This window comes from Capra hircus, chromosome 13, assembly GCF_001704415.2.
Source record: "Capra hircus breed San Clemente chromosome 13, ASM170441v1, whole genome shotgun sequence".
Lineage (NCBI taxonomy): Eukaryota > Metazoa > Chordata > Mammalia > Artiodactyla > Bovidae > Capra > Capra hircus.
In genome coordinates this window covers 43,275,144-43,297,407 of record NC_030820.1, presented here as the reverse complement: position 1 = coordinate 43,297,407, position 22,264 = coordinate 43,275,144, and the positions used below count along the sequence as shown (strand labels likewise).

The window sequence follows — 22,264 nt, the reverse complement described above, 5'->3', positions numbered from 1 at the left end:
CACCGTACTGCGACCCCACGACCCCAGGGACCCACGAACCACCCCACACCAGTCAACCTGGCTGAAGACCAGGGGACATGAAGTCATAGAATAATCTCCCACAGATCCTGCTGTCCTGGTCCCACTCTATCCCTCCTCCTACCAGCAGCGGCCAGCTCCCTGCACCGCTAGGTCAGGAGGCCTGGTCAGGCTGTCCTTTCCCCTCTTCATCTCTTCTCCAGCCTGTCCCATCTTCTCTGGCAGGACCTGGGACCTGCACCAGGTCCAGCCTGGCCCTGGCTGCTCCCTGGCTCGTGTAAGGGGCTGGAGGGAGCCCTGAGAGCAGGGAGCTCCACAATGAGGCCCGAGTGTTAGGAGTAATTACTGTTATTAGGGAGCTCTCCTTGGCACTTAGATCACCCCAGTTTCTTGATGAGCCAGGCATGGGTGCTCAGGGTCACTCAGCTCTAAGTGACCAAGTACAGCCAAACTAAGAGACATAATGACAAACCTTGCCTGAGACTGACCCCAAAGTCCACGCCCAAGAGGTGTTCCCCGAGCCCAACCTTGGAGAGGAGTCCGTCTTGGGTGCTGGAGCACCAGGAGGGGCACCGCAGGCCGGGACTCCCGCAATGGCTCCGCCCACTCCCACCTGCAGACTGGAGGCTCTGCAGGGAGGGTCTCACCCCCAGTCTTGGGAGATGCGGCACCGTACCAACCGCGTCCCGGCTCCCCGGGTCCCCTGGTTGCGCTCTGCTCCCACGGACTCCGGGAGTTAGAAAACATTCCCAGGACTCGGAGCACCGGGTCACCAACGGGGAGCTAAGGCTACCAACTCTTGTATGGTACCGCAGACCCTTAGGGTCCCGCCCAAGCACATCAACTTGTAGAGGAGGGAAAAGAACTTCCCTCTGGCACCCTGAAGCCGTCCCCCAGACCCCACGCCCAGGGACGAGTCTCAGGGGCCTAGCCTCCTCCCAGGGCTCAGAGAGCGGGACACCAAGCCTCTCCCTGCTGCCCTGGGGGTGGCCTGGCCCAGCCGCCCCTGCGAACCTCGGGATCCACGCCAAGATCCGGATGCCGAGAGCCGCCGGGATTGGGGGGAGGCGTTGCTAGGAGACCGAGGGCCGGGGCCACGTCCCTCCAGGGCTGTCTCGCCCCGTGCCGGCGCGCGTCCGTTCCTCGAAGCCCCACCCTTGGCCCCGACAGCTGGGCGTGTCCGCGGCCTACCGTGCTTTGGCTTCTTTCGCCGCCTCCGCGCAGTCAGCCAACCCGGGTGGCCTCTGCTGCTGCCGGCAGCTAGTCCGGCGTCCACTCGGGTAGCGGCCCTAGGGAGCCGCGCGGGCAGGCGGGGACGCGCTCCAAGCCATGGAGGAGATACCTGTCTTGGGCCTGGGCACCTGGAAGGTGAGAAGGATTCTTGGTCGAGGAGGGGCGGCGCCTTCCTTCGACACGCCCCTGCGTGGAGAACCACCTACCTCGGGACACCTGCAGCAGCCTCCGTAGGTCCAGCTGGTCGCTGGCACCTGCCGGGGGCCCCCCTCTGGCTTTTGGAAATGGAGTGTTTAGTCATTAGGTTTTCTAGAATTGGGGGTTGTCCTTCCCAATCACTTTATTTCGGTTCCGTTCAGTCGCTCAGTCGTGTCCGACTCTTGGCGACCCCATGAACTGCAGCACGTCAGGCCTCCCTGTCCATCACCAACTCCGGAAGTCCACCCAAACCCATGTCCATCGAGTCAGTGATGCCATCCAACCATCTAATCCTCTGTCGTTCCCTTCTCCTCCTGCCCTCAATCTTTCCCAGCACCAGAGTCTTTTCAAATGAGTCGGCTCTTCGCATCAGGTGGCCAAAGTATTGGAGTTTCAGCTTCAACATCAGTCCTTTCAATGAACACCCAGGACTGATCTCCTTTAGGATGGACTGGTTGGATCTCCTTGCAGTTCAAGGGACTCTCAAGAGGCTTCTCCAACACCACACTTCAAAAGCATCAATTCTTTGGTGCTCATCTTTCTTCACAGTCCAACTCTCACATGCATACATGACCACTGGAAAAACCATAGCCTTGACTAGAAGGACCTTTGTTGACAAAGTATTGTCTCTGCTTTTTAATAAGCAGAGACTATTTATTTGTTTGTTTGTTTATTTATGTCTACGCTGGGTCTTCCTCACTGCCTGGGCTTTCTCTAGTTGCTCTAGCTGGGCTTTTTATTGAGGTGGCTTCTCTTGTTGGGGAGCCAGAGCTCTAGGGTGTGTGGTCTTCAGCAGTTGCAGCTCGCTGGGCTCTAGCGCACAGGCTCCCTAGTTGTGGCACACAGGCTTAGTTGCCCCGAGGCATATGGGATCTTTCCCATCTGGGGTCAAGCCCGTGTCTTCTGCATTGGCAGGAGGCTTTTTTTGCCACTGAGCCACCAAAGAAGCGGCCCCCTCCACCCTGCTCCATTATAACTGTTCAGGAAAAAAAAAAAAAAAAGTCTGAGAACGCCCAGAAGAAAAGATTGTCAGGCTTGGATAAGAGCAGGGAACTGTCACCTGACAGATCAGAGCAGCAGCCAACAGGGAGATGGGGAAGTGTCTGTACCAAAGAGACAGGAAAATGCTATCATTGCCAACTTGGTTTTAAAAAGAAACTTTCAAACTTTTTCTTCCCAGTGTAAAAACCTGATAGTGGAAGTTCAGTTAAGTAGTTCAGTCATGTCCAACTCTTTGCAACCCCATAGACTGCAGCCCTCCAGGCTTCCCTATCCATCATCAACTCCCAGAGCTTGCTCAAACATGTCCATTGAGTTGGTGATGCCATCAAACCATCTCATCCTCTGTCATCCCCTTTTCCTTCTGCCTTCAATCTTCAGTGGAAGTACTTTGGACCTTCCTCTGCTTTGTCTTTTTCTAATCCCTGTCAATGGTTTAGACAGCGCTAATTATAAAGCCTTTCAAATTTGCTTTCTTTTAAAAACAGTCTTTAATTAAAAAAATGCTTGTTTAAGAATTCACATAGAAAATTATTGGTTGCTGGTGCAAGTGGTAAAGAATCTGCCTACCAATGCAGGAGACATGAGACAGGAGTTCTATCCTCGGGTCAGGAAGATCACCTGGAATAGGAAATGGCAACCCACTCCAACATTCTTGCTTGGAGTATCCCATGGACAGAGGAGAATGGCAGGTTATGGTTCATGGGGTCGCAAAAGAGTCAGACACCAATGAGCACACACAGAAATTAGAATGATCACCCTTACTCATCAAAATATTATTTAAATTATTTCTTCTATCCACTTAGCAACTGGTAGAGGTCAGGGATGTATTAATAGTTTAATTTACTGTGGTCGAGTAAAATAAGTTGAGATGGTGATGGACAGGGAGGCCTGGCATGCTGTGATTCATGGGGTCGCACAGAGTCGGACACGACTGAGCGACTGAACTGAACTGAACTAAAAATAAGTTGAAAGTGTTTCCTCTTTTCCTCTGGTCAGAAGAACTTTGTTTTTAATTGGTATGAATTCTAACTGGAAATTTTTGTAAAACTCTGTGTATTGTGTTTAATTGCTTTATTTTAAAAAATAGTTATAGAACAATTGAGCTTTATTTCTTCTTAAGTTTTTCTAGGAATTTTTCCATTTCGTTTCACTTTTCCAAATTGTCGGCTTCTAGTCATTGATAATAGTTTCTTAGGTTTTTAAATATGTATTGTTTATCTGTATATACTGCTTTTCTTTCATGTCATTTAAAAAAAAACCTTGGTCTCCCCAGTCTCGTCCAAAGTTTGTCTACTTTAGGGAATCCCCTTGAGGTCCAGTGGTCAGGTCTCCATGCTCCTACTGCTGGGGGCCCTGGCTCAGTCCCTGGTTGGGGCACTGAGATCCCACATGCTGTGCTGTGTGGCCAAAAATTTAAAAAAAAGAGAGAGTCTATTAATATTTTTCAAAAAACCAACCACAGGCCTAGTTGGTCTTCTCTATCAATTTGTATTTGATATTCATTATTATATTCATTTTCTCTTCCTTCTGATTTCTTGGTGGTCCTCCCAACTCTGAAGTGGATGCTTGGTTCATTAGCTGTCATCTGCTCTGAATGTGTTCTCATTCAATGAAGATCATTATGACAGATGCATTTCACGGGGTGACGTGACATTCAAGGGAGAAAGCACCTTGTGAGCTGAGACCCCTTGGGGTTTAGTGGTTTGCGTGAGCCTCTTCCCCCACTCCAGGCCCCTTGCCTGCTCGAGCAGCCTGCTTTACAGAGAATGTTTCTTTTCTGAACTTGAACATTGCTGATAGCATCCATTGAATTCCTTTGGCTTCTGGCAATGCTCTGTGTGGTGGATTCTCTTTGTGTACACCTGTCTGCTTTTACACTTGGGCTGATGGCCGTTGTGGGGAGTGGGTGAGTCTGTACCTCCTTGCATCACACCTGTCATCATTATTCATCCTAAATTTATTTACGCACCTTCATTCCAGTAGCACAGCCTCTAGCTCAGTCATTTGCAGTCACCAAACATGCCTAAAGCATTTTCCCCAAATAAGTAAAGGAATTTGAAATTAGATTATCTATAAATTCTTTCTGACGCTGATGTCCCTAATTTTAGGATGGATGATTATGAGTACCAACTCAGTAACTTCACTTTTTATGGCTTGTTGACTCTGTATTCTAGAGTGAACAGGGGTTGTTGGGGTCGGGCTCTCCTGAGTGCAGGTGGCTGACTTCTTGTCTTGCAGGCGGCTCCAGGGGAGGTAACAGAGGCTGTAAAAGTGGCGATAGACGTGGGCTACCGGCACTTGGACTGCGCCTATGTGTACCACAATGAGAATGAGGTCGGAGTGGGAATCCAGTCCAAGATCAAGGAGGGTGCGGTGAGACGGGAGAACCTGTTTATTGTCAGCAAGGTAGGATTTCCTGTATATATAGAGAGGGCCACCGACCGCTCAGGGCCGGGCTACCAGATGGTGGGAACAGCACGGGGAGGGTTTTCCAGTCTCCTTTGTAGGAGCTGATGACTCGATCTTGAACCCGCGGGACAGGACTTGTGCAGCTCCATGCACAGGCTGGGAGCATTGCAGGTCAGGGGGGTCAGGGACAGTGTGACATGAGCAAAGGCACGGGGCATGGGACATCACAGGTGCAGGGACCCCCTAAGAAGCTTGGCTGGCATTCCCAGATGAAAAACTGCTAGGCAGCAGAGAGCTGCCAGGTTGGGGAAGTGAACGGGCCGGACTGTGGAAGAAGTTCACTCTTTTCCCTTTAGAAAGCACGGTTGACAGTTGAACGTTGTTACATAGGGAACTGTGTTGTATAGAAGCGAGGCCGGTGTGGTGTCGAGGAGATTGTAGACACTGTGTTTGTACAGGAGATGGGAGAGGTTGACAGCCTGAACAAGGGCAGCCATGGAGGATCCCGGGGTGCCCGGAGGACGTGTCACTGCCCCATTGAATTTACTACCAGGGGGTCCTGGACATCGTGCATCTTGCAGATCCTGGGCCAGCAGGCAGGTGTGCACTCACAGCTCCCACGGGCTCCATGGCCATGTGTGTGTGCCTCCTCCCTGCCCCTGCAGCTCTGGTGCACCTGCCATAAGAAGTCCCTGGTGAAAGCAGCCTGCACCCGGAGTCTGAAGACCTTGAAGCTGGACTACTTGGACCTCTACCTCATGCATTGGCCCATGGGCTTCAAGGTACAGGACGAGGAGACCCCCATAGGCCACACCTCCCTTCCTGGCTGCATCCTATCATCATTCACTGAGCACAAAGTTCCCTTGGGGCTCAGCTCTGGGGAGGCATGGGCTGGAGGACCTCAGAGCCCGCAGGCTCTAGTGCCCTACAGGTCCTGCCTCTCAGCCCATCCTTTCAGTTCACACACAGGCCTCCCCTTTGACCTGCTTCGGGGGGCTATACCTGGCGGGGTAGAGGGGTTGCAGACCAACCCCTGAGGCTGCGCTGAGGTCTGGCTTTAGATTTTTAAAAATTTCCTGCCATCCTTCTCTGGCACTTCCTAGGTGACAGTAGTGGTAAAGAATCCACCTCTCAGTGCAGGAGACGCAAGAGGTGTTGCTTCCATCCCTGGGCCAGGAAGATCCCCTCGAGGAGGAGGTGGCAACCCACTTCAGTATTGTAGCCATCTTTCTCTGCCTTGCACCTCCCGGCACCCTTGTACTAGTTGATTCACTATCTCTCACCGTGATGGGGATTCTAAGAAAAGAGGGACGATCCTACCAGTGGACTTGGGAGATGGGGCCCTTAGGACATGAAAGACTCCTTTTTTTTTTTTTTTTTGCCTGAAATTGCTACAATTTTATGGCTGCTGGCAAGGATTCCAGGTCTTCCTTCCCTGTTGGGTGAGTGGTGGGCAGCGAGTTCAGAGTACTGGAGAAGGTTAGCTGTGTGTTGGAGCAGAGCCCAGGCTTCCTGCCCTCTGGTCCAGTGTTCTTCCTTCCCTTCCTGCCTGTCCTCTCCGGGGGTCACCATGAGCCCCAGTGAGTGCCTTTCCTTCCTTCTGGCTCTTGCAGTCCGGAGAGGCAGACTTGCCGGTGGACCACAATGGCATGATCATCCCCAGCGACACGGACTTCCTGAACACGTGGGAGGTAAGCCAGCCCCGCTGACCATCTCCGGAGGGAACCGTGAGGCCTGCAGCTGCCCGTTCAGAGGCCCCTGGTTTGCAGCACGAACTGAGGATGAGCACCTGACTAAGGACCTCAGCGCGGGTCGGTCATCTTTCTGAAGCACTTATTTTAGGGATAGCTAATTCAAACTAATTCAGAATGGTTTGAGTAAAACAAAGATCACATGGTCTTTACAGAAAACATAGAAAGTGTAAAACATACAGAAAGAAGGAAAATTTGAAAACCTGCTTCTCCGTGTCCCGGCGGTGACCACGCTGCCGTCCTGTAGTTCCCTTTAGTGCTTTGTCAGCATTTCGGAACCATAACTTCAGCAGCAGGGGACGTCTCGGGGTGGGCAGGGAGAAGTGGAGGAAGGGGTAGCTTATTTCAAACCAGAGTCCAGATGAAAAGTGCTGAGGTGGAAGCAAGGCGGGAGCATGCCAGTCAGGGCAGTGGGCGTGGGGCACTGGGCAGTGGGCAGCCGGCCTGGGAGGAGGGCTCCTGCCTGCAGGGTGTCCAGTCAGGCCAGCGGGTGCCTGTGACCCCCACACGGGCAGGGAGGGGTGGAGGCCAGAAGGGGAGGTTCACACCGGAACTTGCAGAGTTCAGGGAGACGAAGTGTGAGCTCTTCGTGTGGGGTGAGGGGTGCAGGCATGGGGTGTGGGTTCATCTAGGCAGAGCGGTGAGGGGGCACGGATGGGAAGGCGTGCGGGGCCAGGCCAGCCTCTCCTCCCCTTTCACCAAACAACCAAATCAGGGAAACTGAGCTCACCTGGCCCATCTGTCCACTGCGTGGCCTGTTCTCAAGGATCCAGGTCAAACCCTGGGCTGTTTGTGTGGCCCAAGTGAGGGTCTGGGCAGCTGTTGCCACTTCAGGGAGTCACAGGGACACAGGGACCCTGGTCACCAGCCGTGGCTGCTCAGACTCAGCTGCCCACGCCTGGCAGCAGGCCGCATTCCTTTGAAGCCAAGGGCGGCCCAGCTCGTAGTCAGTGAACAGCGGAGCTGTTCTGCCCTTGTCCCTGAAGACGTTAACTGGCACTGGGACAGGAACTGAGCACAGGTCATGGTGCTGAAGCAGCTTGTGATCCAGGCGAAGAGGGGTGAGCGGGTGAGGCCATTGTGGAAGCCCTGCAGATACCAGGTGACAGGGACTTGGTAATGGCGGCCTGACCTGCTGCGTTTGCTCGACTACAGCCCTCAATGAAAAACTCTGTATACATCTGCTCGCACGGCCCTTAAACAGCCCCATGACCTGGACGGGGTGGTCCCCAGTGTGCGAGTGAGGAAACAGGCTCGGTGAGGTCCCGTGGTGTGCCCACGGCCCCCAGCTCCTAGTGGTGCAACAGGGACAGACCTGGAGGACAGAAGCGCTGGAGAAGCCTTGAGGGAAATACTTTCGAACAGCAGGCGGGGCCATTATTCGGACCCTGTGTGGGTTACCCATGGGGCCAACCCAGCCCGGATGCCCCATGGTTCTTTCTCCCCCCTAGGCCATGGAGAACCTGGTGGCCTCAGGCCTAGTGAGAGCCATCGGGGTGTCAAACTTCAACCATCAGCAGCTCAAGAGACTTCTGAATAAACCCAACTTGAGGTTCAAGCCGGTGACCAACCAGGTGAGCATGGGGCCAGCTCAGAGGCTTTGGATCAGCTTTTCAGCCATTAACTCCAGGAGGCTGCAGGGTCCACGGAAGAAAGGGTGGATCAAGAGGTGTAGGTGTCTTCCCCAGGGCTGTCAGCATTGCGAACTGGGAGCAGTCAGGCAGGTGGTGGGTGAGGGGGAAGAAGATCCCCAAAAGTTTGGTCTGGTGAGGTGGTGCCCTCAGAGCAAGGGCCTGAGCTGAGCTTAGCTCCCGTACGCAGCTGTGGGCATTCAAAAATGGAGCGGTCCCAGCTGCCCTGACCCTTCACCAGTGGTGATGCTCCAAGGTGAGTGGGCTTCACGGGAAAGCACTGGGAACCCCCTGCTCTCCAGCCTGGCATGTTTCAGCCTGAAAGGCTTGGATGAATGGACATCCTTCAGCCCAGGTCACAGACTGCCAAGAGGTTAATGCAGAGAAATGACTAGTGCCAGTAGGAGTGTTGAGTTCTCTAGGTGGGCTGGCACTGCAAGTAGAAAGGACATTCTTGCAGTACTTTATTTTAAACTTTTTGTTAAAATGTTCAGTTCAGTTCAGTCTCTCAGTCATGTCCAACTCTTTGCCACCCCATGAATCACAGCACGCCAAGCCTCCCTGTCCATCACCAACTCCCAGAGTTCACTCAAATTCACATCTATCGAGTCGGTGATGCCATCCAGCCATCTCATCCTCTGTTGTCCCCTTTTCCTCCTGCCTCCAATGTCTCCCAGCATCAGAGTCTTTTCCAATGAGTCAACTCTTTGCATGAGGTGGCCAAAGTATTGGAGTTTCAGCTTTAGCATCATTCCTTCCAAAGAACACCCAGGGCTGATCTCCTTCAGAATGGACTGGTTGGATCGCCTTGCAGTCCAGGGGACTCTCAGGAAACTTCTCCAATACCACAGTTCAAAAGCATCAGTTCTTCAGTACTCAGCTTTCTTCATAGTCCAACTCTCACATCCATACACGACCACTGGAAAAACCATAGCCTTGACTAGATGGACCTTTGTTGGCAAAGTAATATCTCTGCTTTTCAATATGCTATCTAGGTTGGTCATAACTTTCCTTCCAAGGAGTAAGCGTCTTTTAATTTCCTGGCTGCAGTCACCATCTGCAGTGATTTTGGAGCCCCCAAACATAAAGTCTGACACTGTTTCCACTCTTTCCCCATCTATTTGCTATGAAGTGATGGGACCGGATGCCATGATCTTCGTTTTCTGAATGTTGAGCTTTAAGCCAACTTTTTCACTCTCCTCTTTCACTTTCAAGTGTTAAGTCCATACAAAAAGTGCTCACGTAAGAAAGAGCTTGAGACTATCTCATAAGCTGAGCCTGGCTCTGACCAGCATGCGGACCAGCCCCACTGCCCACTAGAAGCCCCTTGGTGCTGCTTTCAGTCCCCTCCCTCAGGAAGGGCAGCCACTCCTCTGGTCTCCAGCAGTGTGAAGAGTGTTAGCACCTGGTGCGGACACCATGCTGCCTCCCACTCGTGGTGTCTGTGTCCTGGTCCTTCACTCAGCCCTGTGCCTCATGGGCTCCACACCCACCTGTGACATGGGTTTCCATTCTTCTCTGCATGCATAGAGCAGATGGGAGCCCGAGGTTTTTACCTAAAGTGCTGAGGATGGCCTCGCAGAGCAGGGGAGGTTTAAGTGCTCCTGATATAGGTCTTCCCAGCAGGCTGGTGTCTTGGGGACCACAGTCCAGGCTTTTCCACTTCCCAGTGGAGATACTAGAAGTGGGTCCTAGCTCAGCAGTGACAGGGTCCAGGAAGGAATGTGGGCCCCTTTTCTGGTGGACTGTTTTCCTGGTGAGCTGTCATCTTGTAGATCGAGTGCCACCCGTATCTCACTCAGAAGAACCTGATCAGTTTCTGCCAATCGAGAAATGTGTCCGTGACAGCTTACCTGCCCTTTGGTGGCTCCAGGTAGGGATGCTCCAGGGGCCCTGAGTTGAGGCCCAAGCAGGGAATGGCTGTACCCAAGCTAAGAGGTCAGAGGGACCGAAGCACGGAGACCTACTGCCCATGGCCTCCAACACTGCCACCTGGTTCTTGAGAAAAAGCACCAAGTGTATGTGAAAAGCTGTGTGTCTAGTTGCCTCCCCTAAAACATTACCAGTGGTTTGTCTGAGTGAGAAGATTTGAGTGGCAGCTTCTCTGCATCATTTAAGTTTCCTATGATGAACAAGTATCGTGACAAAAATACATCTAGATTTTGTGTTTGGAGGAAGCGTGAGGTTTTCCTAAAGAAGGAAGTATGTTCATTTGCCCTCATGGTCTCTGCCCTGTACTCTTCTCTCCAGTGGGGGGATGCACCTGATGGAAGACCCTACTATCCAGACGATCGCTCAGAAGCACAGGAAGTCCGCAGCCCAGGTAGGTGGGGGTCGCCACGTCCTGGCTCCACTGTCTCATCGTTAAGGGATGGGGCATGTCAGTGATTTCTCCTTAAGGTGCATGCAGGTCCTCTGAGCTTCTCCTGCTAGAACTGCTCAGAGAATCCCAGTTGGGTTTCTGAATGACTCAGAATGAAAGCACTTGCAGTGCATGCTCCCACCGAGGGCTTCTGGACTTTCACTGCACAATTAAGCATGACCGTCGGGGAAATTGGTGAGCTCTGACCCCGGTAATGCCCTGTGTCTGATGTTGGAAGTTTCTTTCCCTGCAGATTTTGATCCGATTTCAGATCCAGAGAAACCTAAGAGTGATTCCCAAATCTGTCAACCCAAAGCGGATTCTTGAGAACTTCCAGGAAAGTGCTTCCTCCTTTTGAATCACATGGCATTGGAGCCTCTGGGGTCACCTCTTAGCTTGGGGAAGGGGTGTGCTGATGTTGAGAGCCAGCAGCCACACCCCCTGTGTCTTTAACACTGCAGGGGTGTCAGTGTGAGGCCTCTGGAGTAGAGACAGACCCTTCCCAGCCTGAGCTGTTGGAACTAGACTGGATAGAACAGGGGGTGGGGGTGGGCAGGCAGGGCTGCAGCCAGAGTTCTCTCTAGGCTGACCCTTACCCCAGTGCCAGCCACTGCACCCAGGCTGCCCCAGCCCTGACGTGTCGGGGCTCCAGCTGTCTCTCCAGGCAGAACTTTGGTTGCCACTGAGTCTCTGATTTCTGCTTTGGTTGCCACTAAGTCTCTGATTTCTACCCTGCAGGTAGAGGCTAGGCCAGGCTCTGTCCCTCTCCCGGCCCCAGCTCCTCAGCTGTGGGCTCAGGGTTGGCTGTCCCTGAGTGGACCGGCTCTTAATGCAGGCAAGGGTCATGGTCTGCACATGTGTTAGGGATAGGAAGAGGGGAGAGCTGCTTAGAATAGTACTTTTGAAGGACTAAAAAGAAAAACTACACAGTGAGCATCAGTGCCTCCAGGGACCAGGAGTCTCCCTCACCAAGGGGGTGTGTGGAAGAAGTGTTTTTGGGCTGTGTTTCTTGGGAGATTTTGTTGGTTTTGTTGTTGTGATGGTGTTTTGTTTTGTTTCATCTTGTGGTGTTGTTTTGGTTTGCACGTTGGGAAAATTTCTATTCTGGAACATCCCTTACCCTGTGGGCCACACTCAGGGTATACCTGTCTTCCCAGGGATTCCTAAGCAGCAGAGGCTGAATCTGCCTGGTTTGGTCCAGTGTCACAGGAAGCCTGATCCCCACCTGTGTTTTGCAGCTGAGGTGGCTCAGCCAAAGATCTACCAGACTAAGTTCCCAGTGATTGTTTCCTTCTGGTTTCCAGGTGTTTGATTTTGAATTATCAGAAGAGGATATGACTGACCTCCTCGGCCTGGACAGGAATCTCCGTTTGTCTACGTTCCCCATGTAAATACAACTCCTTTACCCTCCTTCCCAAGGTGGAGGAGCAAGGTCCAGATTGCGTGACTGCTTCCTGCAGAGGGCTTTACCACCTTTGGGGTTAAGTTAACCTTTTCATAATTCTCTCCTAAGGACAGGCCACTTTGGAGGTAAATTATAAGACTAAGTCCGTACACTCAGGAGTTTAAACAATATGTTAAGTGTATTTTTTCAACATTTCTCTTGAAAATATTAACCATTCTCTGCTTCTATCTTTGATCTTTTTTTCTCTTTTTCAGAACTGAAAATCACAAGGACTATCCCTTCAGAGAAGAGTTCTGAGGATCCTGCTCAGCCCAGATGAATCCTTGCCAACGCAGGGCAGCCCTGGACAGGGCAGGGGACACAGATTGATTTGGGTGGGCTCCCTGAGAAGTCCCAAGAACTGAATATGGTCTGTGCCTGAAGGTGGAGGCTTCATGAGAGCAGCGATCGCTCTCCACCGAGACCCATTCAGGTTTTAGAATCCGAGGAGCCCACAGTGCGCTGGGTTCTCACAAGTGCATGGCGCGGACTGCACCCTCAAACAAGGATATTCGATGACTCGTGAATAATTTGCCTTCACATTAAAAAGAAAAAAAAGAATCTTGCTATGGAAATGTTGGAATGTCTACAGTATAAGGAACCTCTACCCCCATCACTCAGCTTCAGCCATTGTCAGTCCCTGGCCCTTCTTGCTTTGTCTCTGATCCTCTGTTCCCTGCCAATCCCCCCAGACGGTTTTAAAGCAAAATTCTTACACAACACACAACAAAAGGGTGTGCTCAGCCGCCTGCCACTGTCCCATCCCTCACTGATGCTAACGTGCTGCCATAGGGAACAGGTTTTCCATAGCCTGGGAAAAATGATTTCTAACCTGTCTAAAAGACAAAGTAATAAAACCATAATGCAGTTCTTATAAATGAGGAAATGATGAATTCCCAGTTTAAAAGGATGATATTGGAGGAGCACAGTAACTAACAGTTATCGATTACTTACCACGTTGTGCTGTGTGGTTGTGTCCAACTCTTTGTGACCCTATGGATGAGCCCGCCAGGCTCCTCTGTCCGGATTTTCCAGGCAAGAATACTGGAGTGGGTTGCATGCCCTCCTCCAGGAGATCTTCCCAACTCAAGGATTGAACCTGGGTCTCCTGCATCTCCTGCATGGTAGGCAGATTCTTTACCACTAGAGCCACCTGGGAAGCCCACTAGGCCTTTAATTTGCAGAACGTGCTGAGTCCTCTTAAGAAGACGGGCACAAGGTGGCTGAAGAATTCCCAAAGATTACCTGGCTGTGAAGGCTGAAGCTAGGATTTGAATACCCAAAAACCAGTGGGCAAATTAATTATAAGAGAAATAAAAACTGAATTGACAGTGATTTTCCAGTTTCTCCACCCGAAATAAAACAAAAAAATCAACCTCCAAAACACTTGAAGTATTTTGAAAAAAATAGCACTTTCAGTAACTTTGGGTAGGATTATAAATTTATGTAGATACTCCTGGAAGCAATTTGGTATTATATTTTTAAATCACTAAAAATGTGCATATTAATTGATGGCATTTGAGCCTTTAAGCATTGAACTTTAGGAAAAAAGAGGGGTTCCCCCCAAATTCTCAAGTTAGAGTATGTTGCTATAGAAAAGTTGTGCTTATGGTTAATCATTTGCAGTTGTGGGAAAAAATTAAAATTTGAATTTAAAAAAACTTCCCAGAAAGGACTATTTTTCTCCTGGTCTCAACCCCCTCTTTTAAAATTCCGCCTCCCACCCCCCTCAATAATCTTGTTTTGGTAACGAAGTGAAAGTGAAAGTTGCTCAGTCATGTCCGACTCTTTGTGACCCCGTGGACTCTACAGTCCATGGAATTTTCCAGGCCAGAATACTGGAGTGATTAGCCTTTCCCTTCTCCAGGGGATCTTCCCACCCCATTGATTAAACCCAGGTCTCCCACATTGCAGGCAGATTCTTTACCACCAGGGAAGCCCAAGAATACTGGAGTAGGTAGCTGATCCCTTCTCCAGCGGATCTTCCTGACCCAGAAATCAAACCCAGGTCTCCCACATTGCAGGTGGATTCTTTACCACCAGGGAAGCCCAAGAATACTGGAGTAGGTAGCTGATCCCTTCTCCAGCGGATCTTCCTGACCCAGAAATCAAACCCAGATCTCCCGCATTGCAGGTGGATTCTTTACCAACTGAGCCACCAGGGAAGCCCACTGTTTTGGTGATAGCAGTGCCAAATCTCAGGACTGGCATCCAGTTTCGAAAGTTCATTTCCATAGAACAGGTTGTGTATTCGTTCAGCTTCTGGTTTTCATGGCCCAGACTTCTATTCCCATTTCCTCCAGCCTGTGCTCTGGGCAGAATTTTAGTTTTGGATTCCACAGTAAGTAGGGAGGGCCTGAAACTAGAGCCACATCAAAATTCTTCTGACTAGAAAGGAATGCAAAAGTGAGGAGAACGTGGAGCTGGTGCCAAGTTTTCAGTGGCTCTTTTTAAAGTAAACGTTTTCTTTTTTGGCCACATTGCGGCATCTGGGATCTTAGTTCCCTGACCAGGGATCAAACCTGTGCCCCCTGCAGTAGAAGAACACAGTCTTAACCACTGGCCCACCAGTGCAGTCCTTAAAGTAAACTTTTAGTTTGAGGTGATCATGGATTCACTTGCAGTTCAAAAAGAATACAGAGCAAGCTTGTGTCTCGTCTATTCCCCCAACATTACTGTCTTGCAAAACCAACAGGCACGCGTCACAACCAGAATATCAACATCCATGCAACCCACTGACCCTGTTCAGATTTTCCTAGATTTGTGCTGGGTGTGCATTTTGCTGGGCTTGACCTGTGACTCAGGGGTAAAGACTCTGCCTGCCATGCAGGAGATCCAGATTCGATCCCTGGGTGAGGAAAATCCCCTGGAGGAGGGCATGGCAACCCACTCCAGTATTCTTGTTGAAGAGTCCCCATGGACAGAGGAGCCTGACAGGCTACAGTCCATGGAGTCACAAACAGTCGGATATGACTGAAGTAACTTAGCAACACACGAGCATTTAGTCCTGTGCAATTTTTTCACACGTTTATTTCATGAGTCGTGACCACAGTCAGGTCACAGGACTTTGCCATCGTCACAGGCATCCCTTTTATAACTGTCCTCCCCACTTCTGCCCCACTCCCTCCTCTGGTTTTCCAGCTTTCTTGAGGTATAATCAACAAACCGCATCTTTTAAGCACATGGCATGGTGATCTGCTATGAAGTGAAAGTATTACTCATTCAGTTGTGTCCAACTCTTTGCGACCTCATGGACTGTAGCCTGCCAGGCTCCTCTGTCCATGGAATTATCCAGGCAAAAATACTGAAGCAAGTAGCCATTCTCTTCTCCAGGAATCTTCCTGACCCAAGGGTGGAACCCTGGTCTCCTACATTGCAGGCGGATTCTGTTCTGCTATCCAGGCGCATTGTGAAATGATATGAGTTAACTCCCATCACCTAACATAGTTCCCTTCTGAGTGCTGAGAAGGCTTGAGATTTACCCTAGTAGATAGTAGACACTAGCACAATAAAAATAAAAATCAATTTTTAAAATTGGAATAGTTATAAACTCAAAGTATTCTCCTCATTGTCAGCTTTATTGTTTGATTCCATGAGAGGACATTTGATGAGATTCATCACTTTTTTTTTATATTGATTGATGTATAATTGACAATTGAAATTTTAAATATAATGATGGCCTGCTATAAATATACATTGTGAAATGGTCCCCACATACAATCAAGCTAATTAACACATCCATCAACTCTCCCATTACTTGTTTTTTTTTGTTGGGAACCCTTAGGATCTATAAGCAAATTCAGTTATACACACAATATTATTAACTACAGTCACCTCGGTGTATATTACATCCTCAGAACTTACTCATCTTACGACTGAAAGTTGATTCCCTTTTGAAGAACATCTCCCTGTTTCCCTACTCTAATCACATAAATGTTATATCTTTTGTTATTGCTCCTCTGGTCCCCAAGGCACTGTCCCTTTTTTTTTAAACCTAGTTTTTCTTATTTTCTCTGAGTAATTCTTATTGTTTTATCTCCAGAACACTGTATTTATTCTTTTCCTTCAGGTCTATTGAGTCCTTCCAAGAGGTTTTAATTCTCATTACTATATATTTTACTTCTAAAATTTTCATTTGGTTTTTCTTTATGTCTTCTGTTCCTTTGCTAAGACACTGTTTCCTCATTGAAGCTTTCTACTCTTTCATTTGTCCCGAGTACGTTTGTAATGGCTTGTTGAAACGTTTTCATGATGGATACTCTAAAATCTTGGTCAAATAATTCTAATATCTCAGTTGTCTTGGTGTAGGCATCAGTAGCTTGTATTTTTAAATTCAATTTGATGACTTCTTTGTTTGGGGAATAATGAGTAACTTTAATTGAAATCTAGACAATGAGGGTATTGTGTGTTCATTAAGCTTTCAGTTCAGTTTAGTTCACTCTCTCAGTCATGTCCGACTCTTTGAGACCCCGTGAATCCCAGCACAGGCTTTCCTGTCCATCACCAACTCCCGGAGTTCACTCAAACTCATGTCCATGGAGTTGGTGATGCTATCCAATCATCTCATCCTCTGTCGCCCCCTTCTCCTCTGCCCTCAATTCCTCCCAGCATCAGTCTTTTCCAATGAGTCAACTCTTCCCATAAGGTGGCCAAAGTATTGGAGTTTCAGCTTCAGCATCAGTCCTTCCAATGAACACCCAGGATTGATCTCCTTTAGGATGGACTGGTTGGATCTCCTTGCAGTCCAAGGGACTCTCAAGAGTCTTCTTCAACACCACAGTTCAAAAGCACCAATTCTTCAGCACTCAGCTTTCTTCACAATACAACTCTCACATCCATATATGACCACTGGAAAAACCATAGTCTTGACTAGATGGACCTTTGTTGGCAAAGTAATATCTTTGCTTTTCAGTATACTATCTAGGTTGGTCATAACTTTCCTTCCAAGGAGTAAGTGTCTTAATTTCATGGCTGCAATCACTATCTGCAGTGATTTTGGAGCCCCCCTAACATAAAATCTGACACTGTTTCCACTGTTTCCCCATCTATTCCCCATGAAGTGATGGGACCAGATGTCATGATCTTCATTTTCTGAATGTTGAGCTTTAAACCAACTTTTTCACTCTCCTCTTTCACTTTCAGCAAGAGGCTTTTTAGTTCCTCTTCACTTTCTGCCATAAAGATGGTGTCACCTGCATATCTGAGGTTATTGATATTTCTCCCAGCAGTCTTGATTCCAGCTTGTACTTCTTCCATCCCAGCATTTCTCATGATGTACTCTGCATATATGTTAAATAATCAGGGTGACAATATACAGCCTTGATGTACTCCTTTTCCTATTTGAAACCAGTCTGTTGTCCCATGTCCAGTTCTAACTGTTGCTTCCTGACTTGCATATAAGTCTCTCAAGAGGCAGGTCAGGTGGTCTGCTATTCCCATCTCTTTCAGAATTTTCCACAGTTTATTGTGATCCACATAGTCAAAGGCTTTGGCATAGTCAATAAAGCAGAAATAGATGTTTTTCTGAAACTCTCTTGCTTTTTCGATGATCCAGCGGATGTTAGCAATTTGATCTCTGGTTCCTCTGCCTTTTTGAAGACCAGCTTGAACATCTGGATATTCACGGTTCATGTACTGCTGAAGCCTGTCTTGCAGAATTTTGAACATTACTAGCATGTGAGATGAGTGCAATTGTGCAGTAATTTGAGCATTCTTTGGCATTGCCTTTCTTTGGGATTGGAATGAAAACTGATCTTTTCCAATCCTGTGACCCCTGCTGAGTTTTCCAAGTTTGCTGGCATATTGAGTGCAGCACTTTCACAGCCTCATCTTTCAGGATTTGAAATAGCTCAGCTGGAATTCCATCACCTCCACTACCTTTGTTCATACTGATGCTTTCTAAGGCCCACTTGACTTCACATTCCAGGATGTCTGGCTTTAGGTGAGTGATCACACCATTGTGATTATCTGGGTCATGAACTCTTTTTTCTACAGTTCTTCTGTGTATTCTTGCCACCTCTTCTTAATATCTTCTGTTTCTGTTAGGTCCATACCATTTCTGTCCTTTATTGAGCTCATCTTTGCATGAAATATTCCCTTGGTAACTGTAATTTTCTTGAAGAGTTCTCTTGTCTTTTCCATTCTGTTGTTTTCCTCTATTTCTTTGCACTGATTGCTGAGGAAGGCTTTCTTATCTCTCCTTGCTATTCTTTGGAACTCTGCATTCACATGCTTATATCTTTCCTTTTCTCCTTTGCTTTTCACTTCTCTTCTTTTCATAGCTATTTGTCAGGCCTCCTCAGACAGCCATTTTGCTTTTTTTTGCATTTCTTTTCCATGGGGATGGTCTTGATCCCTGTCTCCTGCACAATGTCATGAACCTCCGTCTATAGTTCATCAGGCACTCTGTCTATCAGATCTAGTCCCTTAAATCTATTTCTCATTAAGCTTTAGATCCCTTTAAAAGGTCTCATAAAATTGCATAGTGTGGGAAATTCATTGAACGGAAGAGGAAAAAACACGTAAGAACTACAGACAGGTGAAAAGCCACACCTGGAATATTTGAAAAATATACTATGGTTAGCTTTTTCTGAGGGCTCCATCTTCTACAATTACTTCCAGGGACATCAGCATTTCAATCTCAGTTACACAGGGGGAAAAGATGAGAAAGCTAAACAAGCAGTATGTTGGATTGTTTGGATTGTGTCTTTATTTACTTTTGGGGAAAAAGACTCGGTTCAGAGATTTTTATTTCCTACTCTAGTAGTATAACTGACCAGGCTAAGTGATGTCTAATAAAGCAGGCACCTTGAGATGTGGTTCGATCATCAACCCCAATGCAAGAACTCTGGAACAACCACAGACACAGTTGTTAACATTCCTCGTGAAATGGATAATCTGGATGATGAGCAAACCTGAGGGATAAAGGGAAAGTTTTAGTCAAGTACCTGTTTCTGGGCTGGGTAGAGAGATTTCTTTTAAACTGACTTAAGCAAGAGATCATGAGCCCAAGAGATCATGAACTAACTCCTTATTGCCAAATTCAGACTTAAACTGAAAGTAGGGAAAAACCACTAGATCATTCAGGTGTGGCTTAAATCAAATCCCTTGCGATTATACAGTGGAAAGTGAAAAATAGGCTCAAGGGGTTGGATCTGATAGACAGAGTGCCTGAAGAACTATGGATGGAGATTTGTGACATTGTACAGGAGACAGGGATCAAGACCATCCCCAAGAAAAAGAAATGTGAAAAAGCAACATGGCTGTCTGAGGAGGCCTTACAAATAGCTGTGAAGAGAAGGAAAAAGCAAAGGAGAAAAGGAAAGATATATCCATTTGAATGCAGAGTTTCAAAGAATAGCAAGGAAAGACAAGAAAGCCTTCTTAGCTATCAGTGCAAAAAATAGAGGAAAACAACAGAATGGAAAAGACTAGAGATCTCTTCAAGAAAATTAGATACCAAGAGAACATTTCATGCAAAGATGAGCTCAATAAAGGACAGAAATGGTGTGGACCTAACAGAAGCAGAAGATATTAAGAAGAGGTGGCAAGAATACACAGAAGAACTGTACAAAAGAGATCTTCACGACCCAGATAATCACAATAGTGTGATCACTCTTCTAGAGCCAGACATCCTGGAATGAAAAGTCAAGTGGGCCTTACAAAGCATTACTATGAACAAAGCTAGTAGAGGTGATGGGATTCCAGTTGAGCTGTTTCAAATCCTAGAAGATGATGCTGTGAAAGTGCTGCACTCAATATGCCAGCAAATTTGGAAAACTCAACAGTGGCCACAGAACTGGAAAAGGTCAGTTTTCATTCCAATCCCAAAGAAAGGCAATGCCAAAGAATGCTCAAACTACCACACAATTGCACTCATCTCACACACTGGCAAAGTAGTGTTCAAAATTCTCAAGCTAGGCTTCAGCAGTATGTGAACTACAAAATTTCAGATGTTCAAGCTGGAATTAGAAAAGGCAAAGGAACCAGAGATCAAACTGCCAAAATTCACTGGATCATCAAAAAAGCAAGAGAGTTCCAGAAAAACATTTATTTCTGCTTTATTGACTATGCCAATGCCTTTGATTGTATGAATCATAATAAACTGTGGAAAATTCTGAAAGAGATGGGAATACCAGCTCACCTGACCTGCCTCTTGAGAAATCTGTATGCAGGTCAGGAAGCAACAGTTAGAACTGGACATGAAACAACAGACTGGTTCCACACTGGGAAAGGAGTACATCAAGGCTGTATATTGTCACCCTGCTTATTTAACTTATATGCAGAGTATATCATGAGAAACACTGGGCTGGATGAAGTATAAGCTGGGATCAAGATTGCCAGGAGAAATATCAATAACCTCAGATATGCAGATGACACCACCCTTATGGCAGAAAGCAAAGAAGAACTAGAAAGCCTCTTGATGAAAGTGAAAGAAGAGAGTGAAAGGGTTGGCTTAAAACTCAACATTCAGAAAACTAAGATCATGGCATCTGGTCTCATCACTTTGTGGCAAATATATGGGGAAACAGTGGAAACAGTGACAGACTTTATTTTGGGGGGCTCCAAAATGACTGCATGTGGTGACTGCAGCCATGACATTAGAAGATGCTTACTCATTGGAAGGAAAGTCATGACCAACCTAGACAGCATATTAAAAAGCAGAGACACTACTTTGCCAAAAAGGGTTTGTCTAGTCAAAGCTATGGTTTTTCCAGTAGACATGTATGGATGTGAGAGTTGGACTATAAAGAAAGCTGAGCACCGAAATGTTGATGCTTTTGAACTATGATGTTGGAGAGTCCCTTGGACTGCAAGGAGATCCAACCAGTCCATTCTAAAGGAGATCAGTCCTGGGTGTTCATTGGAAGGACTGATGCTGAAACTGAAACTCCAATACTTTGGCCACCTCATGTGAAAAGCTGACATTTGAAAAGACCCTGATGCTGAGAAAGATTGAAGGTGGGAGAAGAAGGGGCCAACAGATCATATGGTTGGATGGCATCACTGACTCAATGGACATGAGTTTGAATAAACTCTGGGAATTGGTGATGGACAGGGAGGCCTGGCCTGCTGCAGTCCATGGGATTGCAAAGAGTCGGACATGACTGAGCAAATGAACTGAACTGAACTTGAGCAAAAGAATTGATGTAATTTTCCTTTTGGACAAGTACAAGCCCATCCAGTTTTATAACCACTATGTGCAATTGCATTGCAGTGTAATCAACACATTGTAGAAAAAAATATGCTTACATGCACTTGGGCACATGCACAAAAATAAACCAATATATTAAATTTTTGTAGGTTTGTTATTCTACAGCATAAGGAGATAAACAATTTGTGTCGATATTATAAACTCCCAAGAGGGCAGAAATGAGTTCTTCCTCTTTTAAAACAGTGCCATTCTGGCTTAATATCTGAAGTTAACAAATATTTCAAGGTGACGGTGAGGAAGGTGACAAGAATAATACTGCTGTTCAGTCTCTTCAAAGCACTAAGAAATAATTTACCTATGACTTCACTGGGTGAAAAATTATGTATTAGACCTAGAAATGGATAGGGTGATTATAATTTAAGCGACTTCAACAAGGGTTTCCATTTTGGCAAAGAAGCTGAACTCTCTTTGTATATATAAAGTCATCATTTTTGAGATAGGTGGTGCTAAATCACTGGATAATTATTATTGATAAAAATGACTGGTATTAATTGCTAAAAATTACTGCCTGCTTCTTCACTGTCTGTTACTCTACCCTATTATTTTATTATTCATTCAACCAGTATTCACTAATTACTCAGGGAGAAAATAGTTTCTTAAAATTCCTTCCCTAGGAATCTACTGTTCTATGATAAGCAGAAAGTACACAAAATAGGTTAGCAAACCATGTGCTATGTTAATGAGGGAGATGTGCCAAGAGAGAGACAGAGCAGGACCCAGAGGGAGGAAGTGTTGTGTGGGCTGGGCCGCCTTTTTAGATGAAATGGCAGAGAAGGTGTCCCGGAGGTGCCATCTGAGTTAAGACTGACATTGGTGAGAGAGGGAACACCCAGGTATCTGGAGAAAGAGCATTCTGGGTAGAGAGAACAGCCTGGGCAGAGGCCCTGAGTTGGGCCTGACACGTGGGGCAGCACGGAGGCCACTGGGCTGCACTGAGTCATAGGGGCTGGGCAGCAGGACCGATGTGGAGGCCGAGACACGGAGGGATGGTCCTGCTGCCTC

The 22,264-nt window shown here is 47.5% G+C and overlaps 2 protein-coding genes across 4 annotated transcripts in view; one reads left to right on the top strand and one right to left on the bottom strand.

Moving 5' to 3' along the window:
- AKR1E2 (aldo-keto reductase family 1 member E2) lies at positions 1,216 to 13,042 on the top strand. 3 transcript variants are annotated; one of them, XM_018057329.1, is made up of 10 exons: positions 1,216 to 1,386; positions 4,690 to 4,857; positions 5,526 to 5,642; positions 6,474 to 6,551; positions 8,063 to 8,185; positions 10,018 to 10,115; positions 10,493 to 10,565; positions 10,858 to 10,947; positions 11,909 to 11,991; positions 12,264 to 13,042. In XM_018057329.1, the coding sequence occupies exons 1-10, from the start codon at positions 1,348 to 1,350 to the stop codon at positions 12,304 to 12,306; spliced, it is 912 nt and encodes a 303-aa protein (XP_017912818.1). In that variant the 5' UTR covers positions 1,216 to 1,347; the 3' UTR covers positions 12,307 to 13,042. The 3 variants fall into 3 exon arrangements, with proteins under 3 accessions (XP_017912818.1, XP_017912817.1, XP_017912816.1); XM_018057328.1 differs by lacking the exon at positions 10,858 to 10,947 and having other exon boundaries at positions 10,045 to 10,115; XM_018057327.1 differs by lacking the exon at positions 10,858 to 10,947.
- The window catches only part of LOC102188684 (prostaglandin F synthase 1), a 29,065-nt gene continuing 25,280 nt past the window's right edge, over positions 18,480 to 22,264 (bottom strand). Inside the window, exon 10 of the mRNA XM_005688139.3 lies at positions 18,480 to 18,962. Within this exon, the coding sequence (XP_005688196.1) occupies positions 18,920 to 18,962 (43 nt within the window). The 3' untranslated portion in view covers positions 18,480 to 18,919. The remainder of the gene's footprint in view (positions 18,963 to 22,264) is intronic.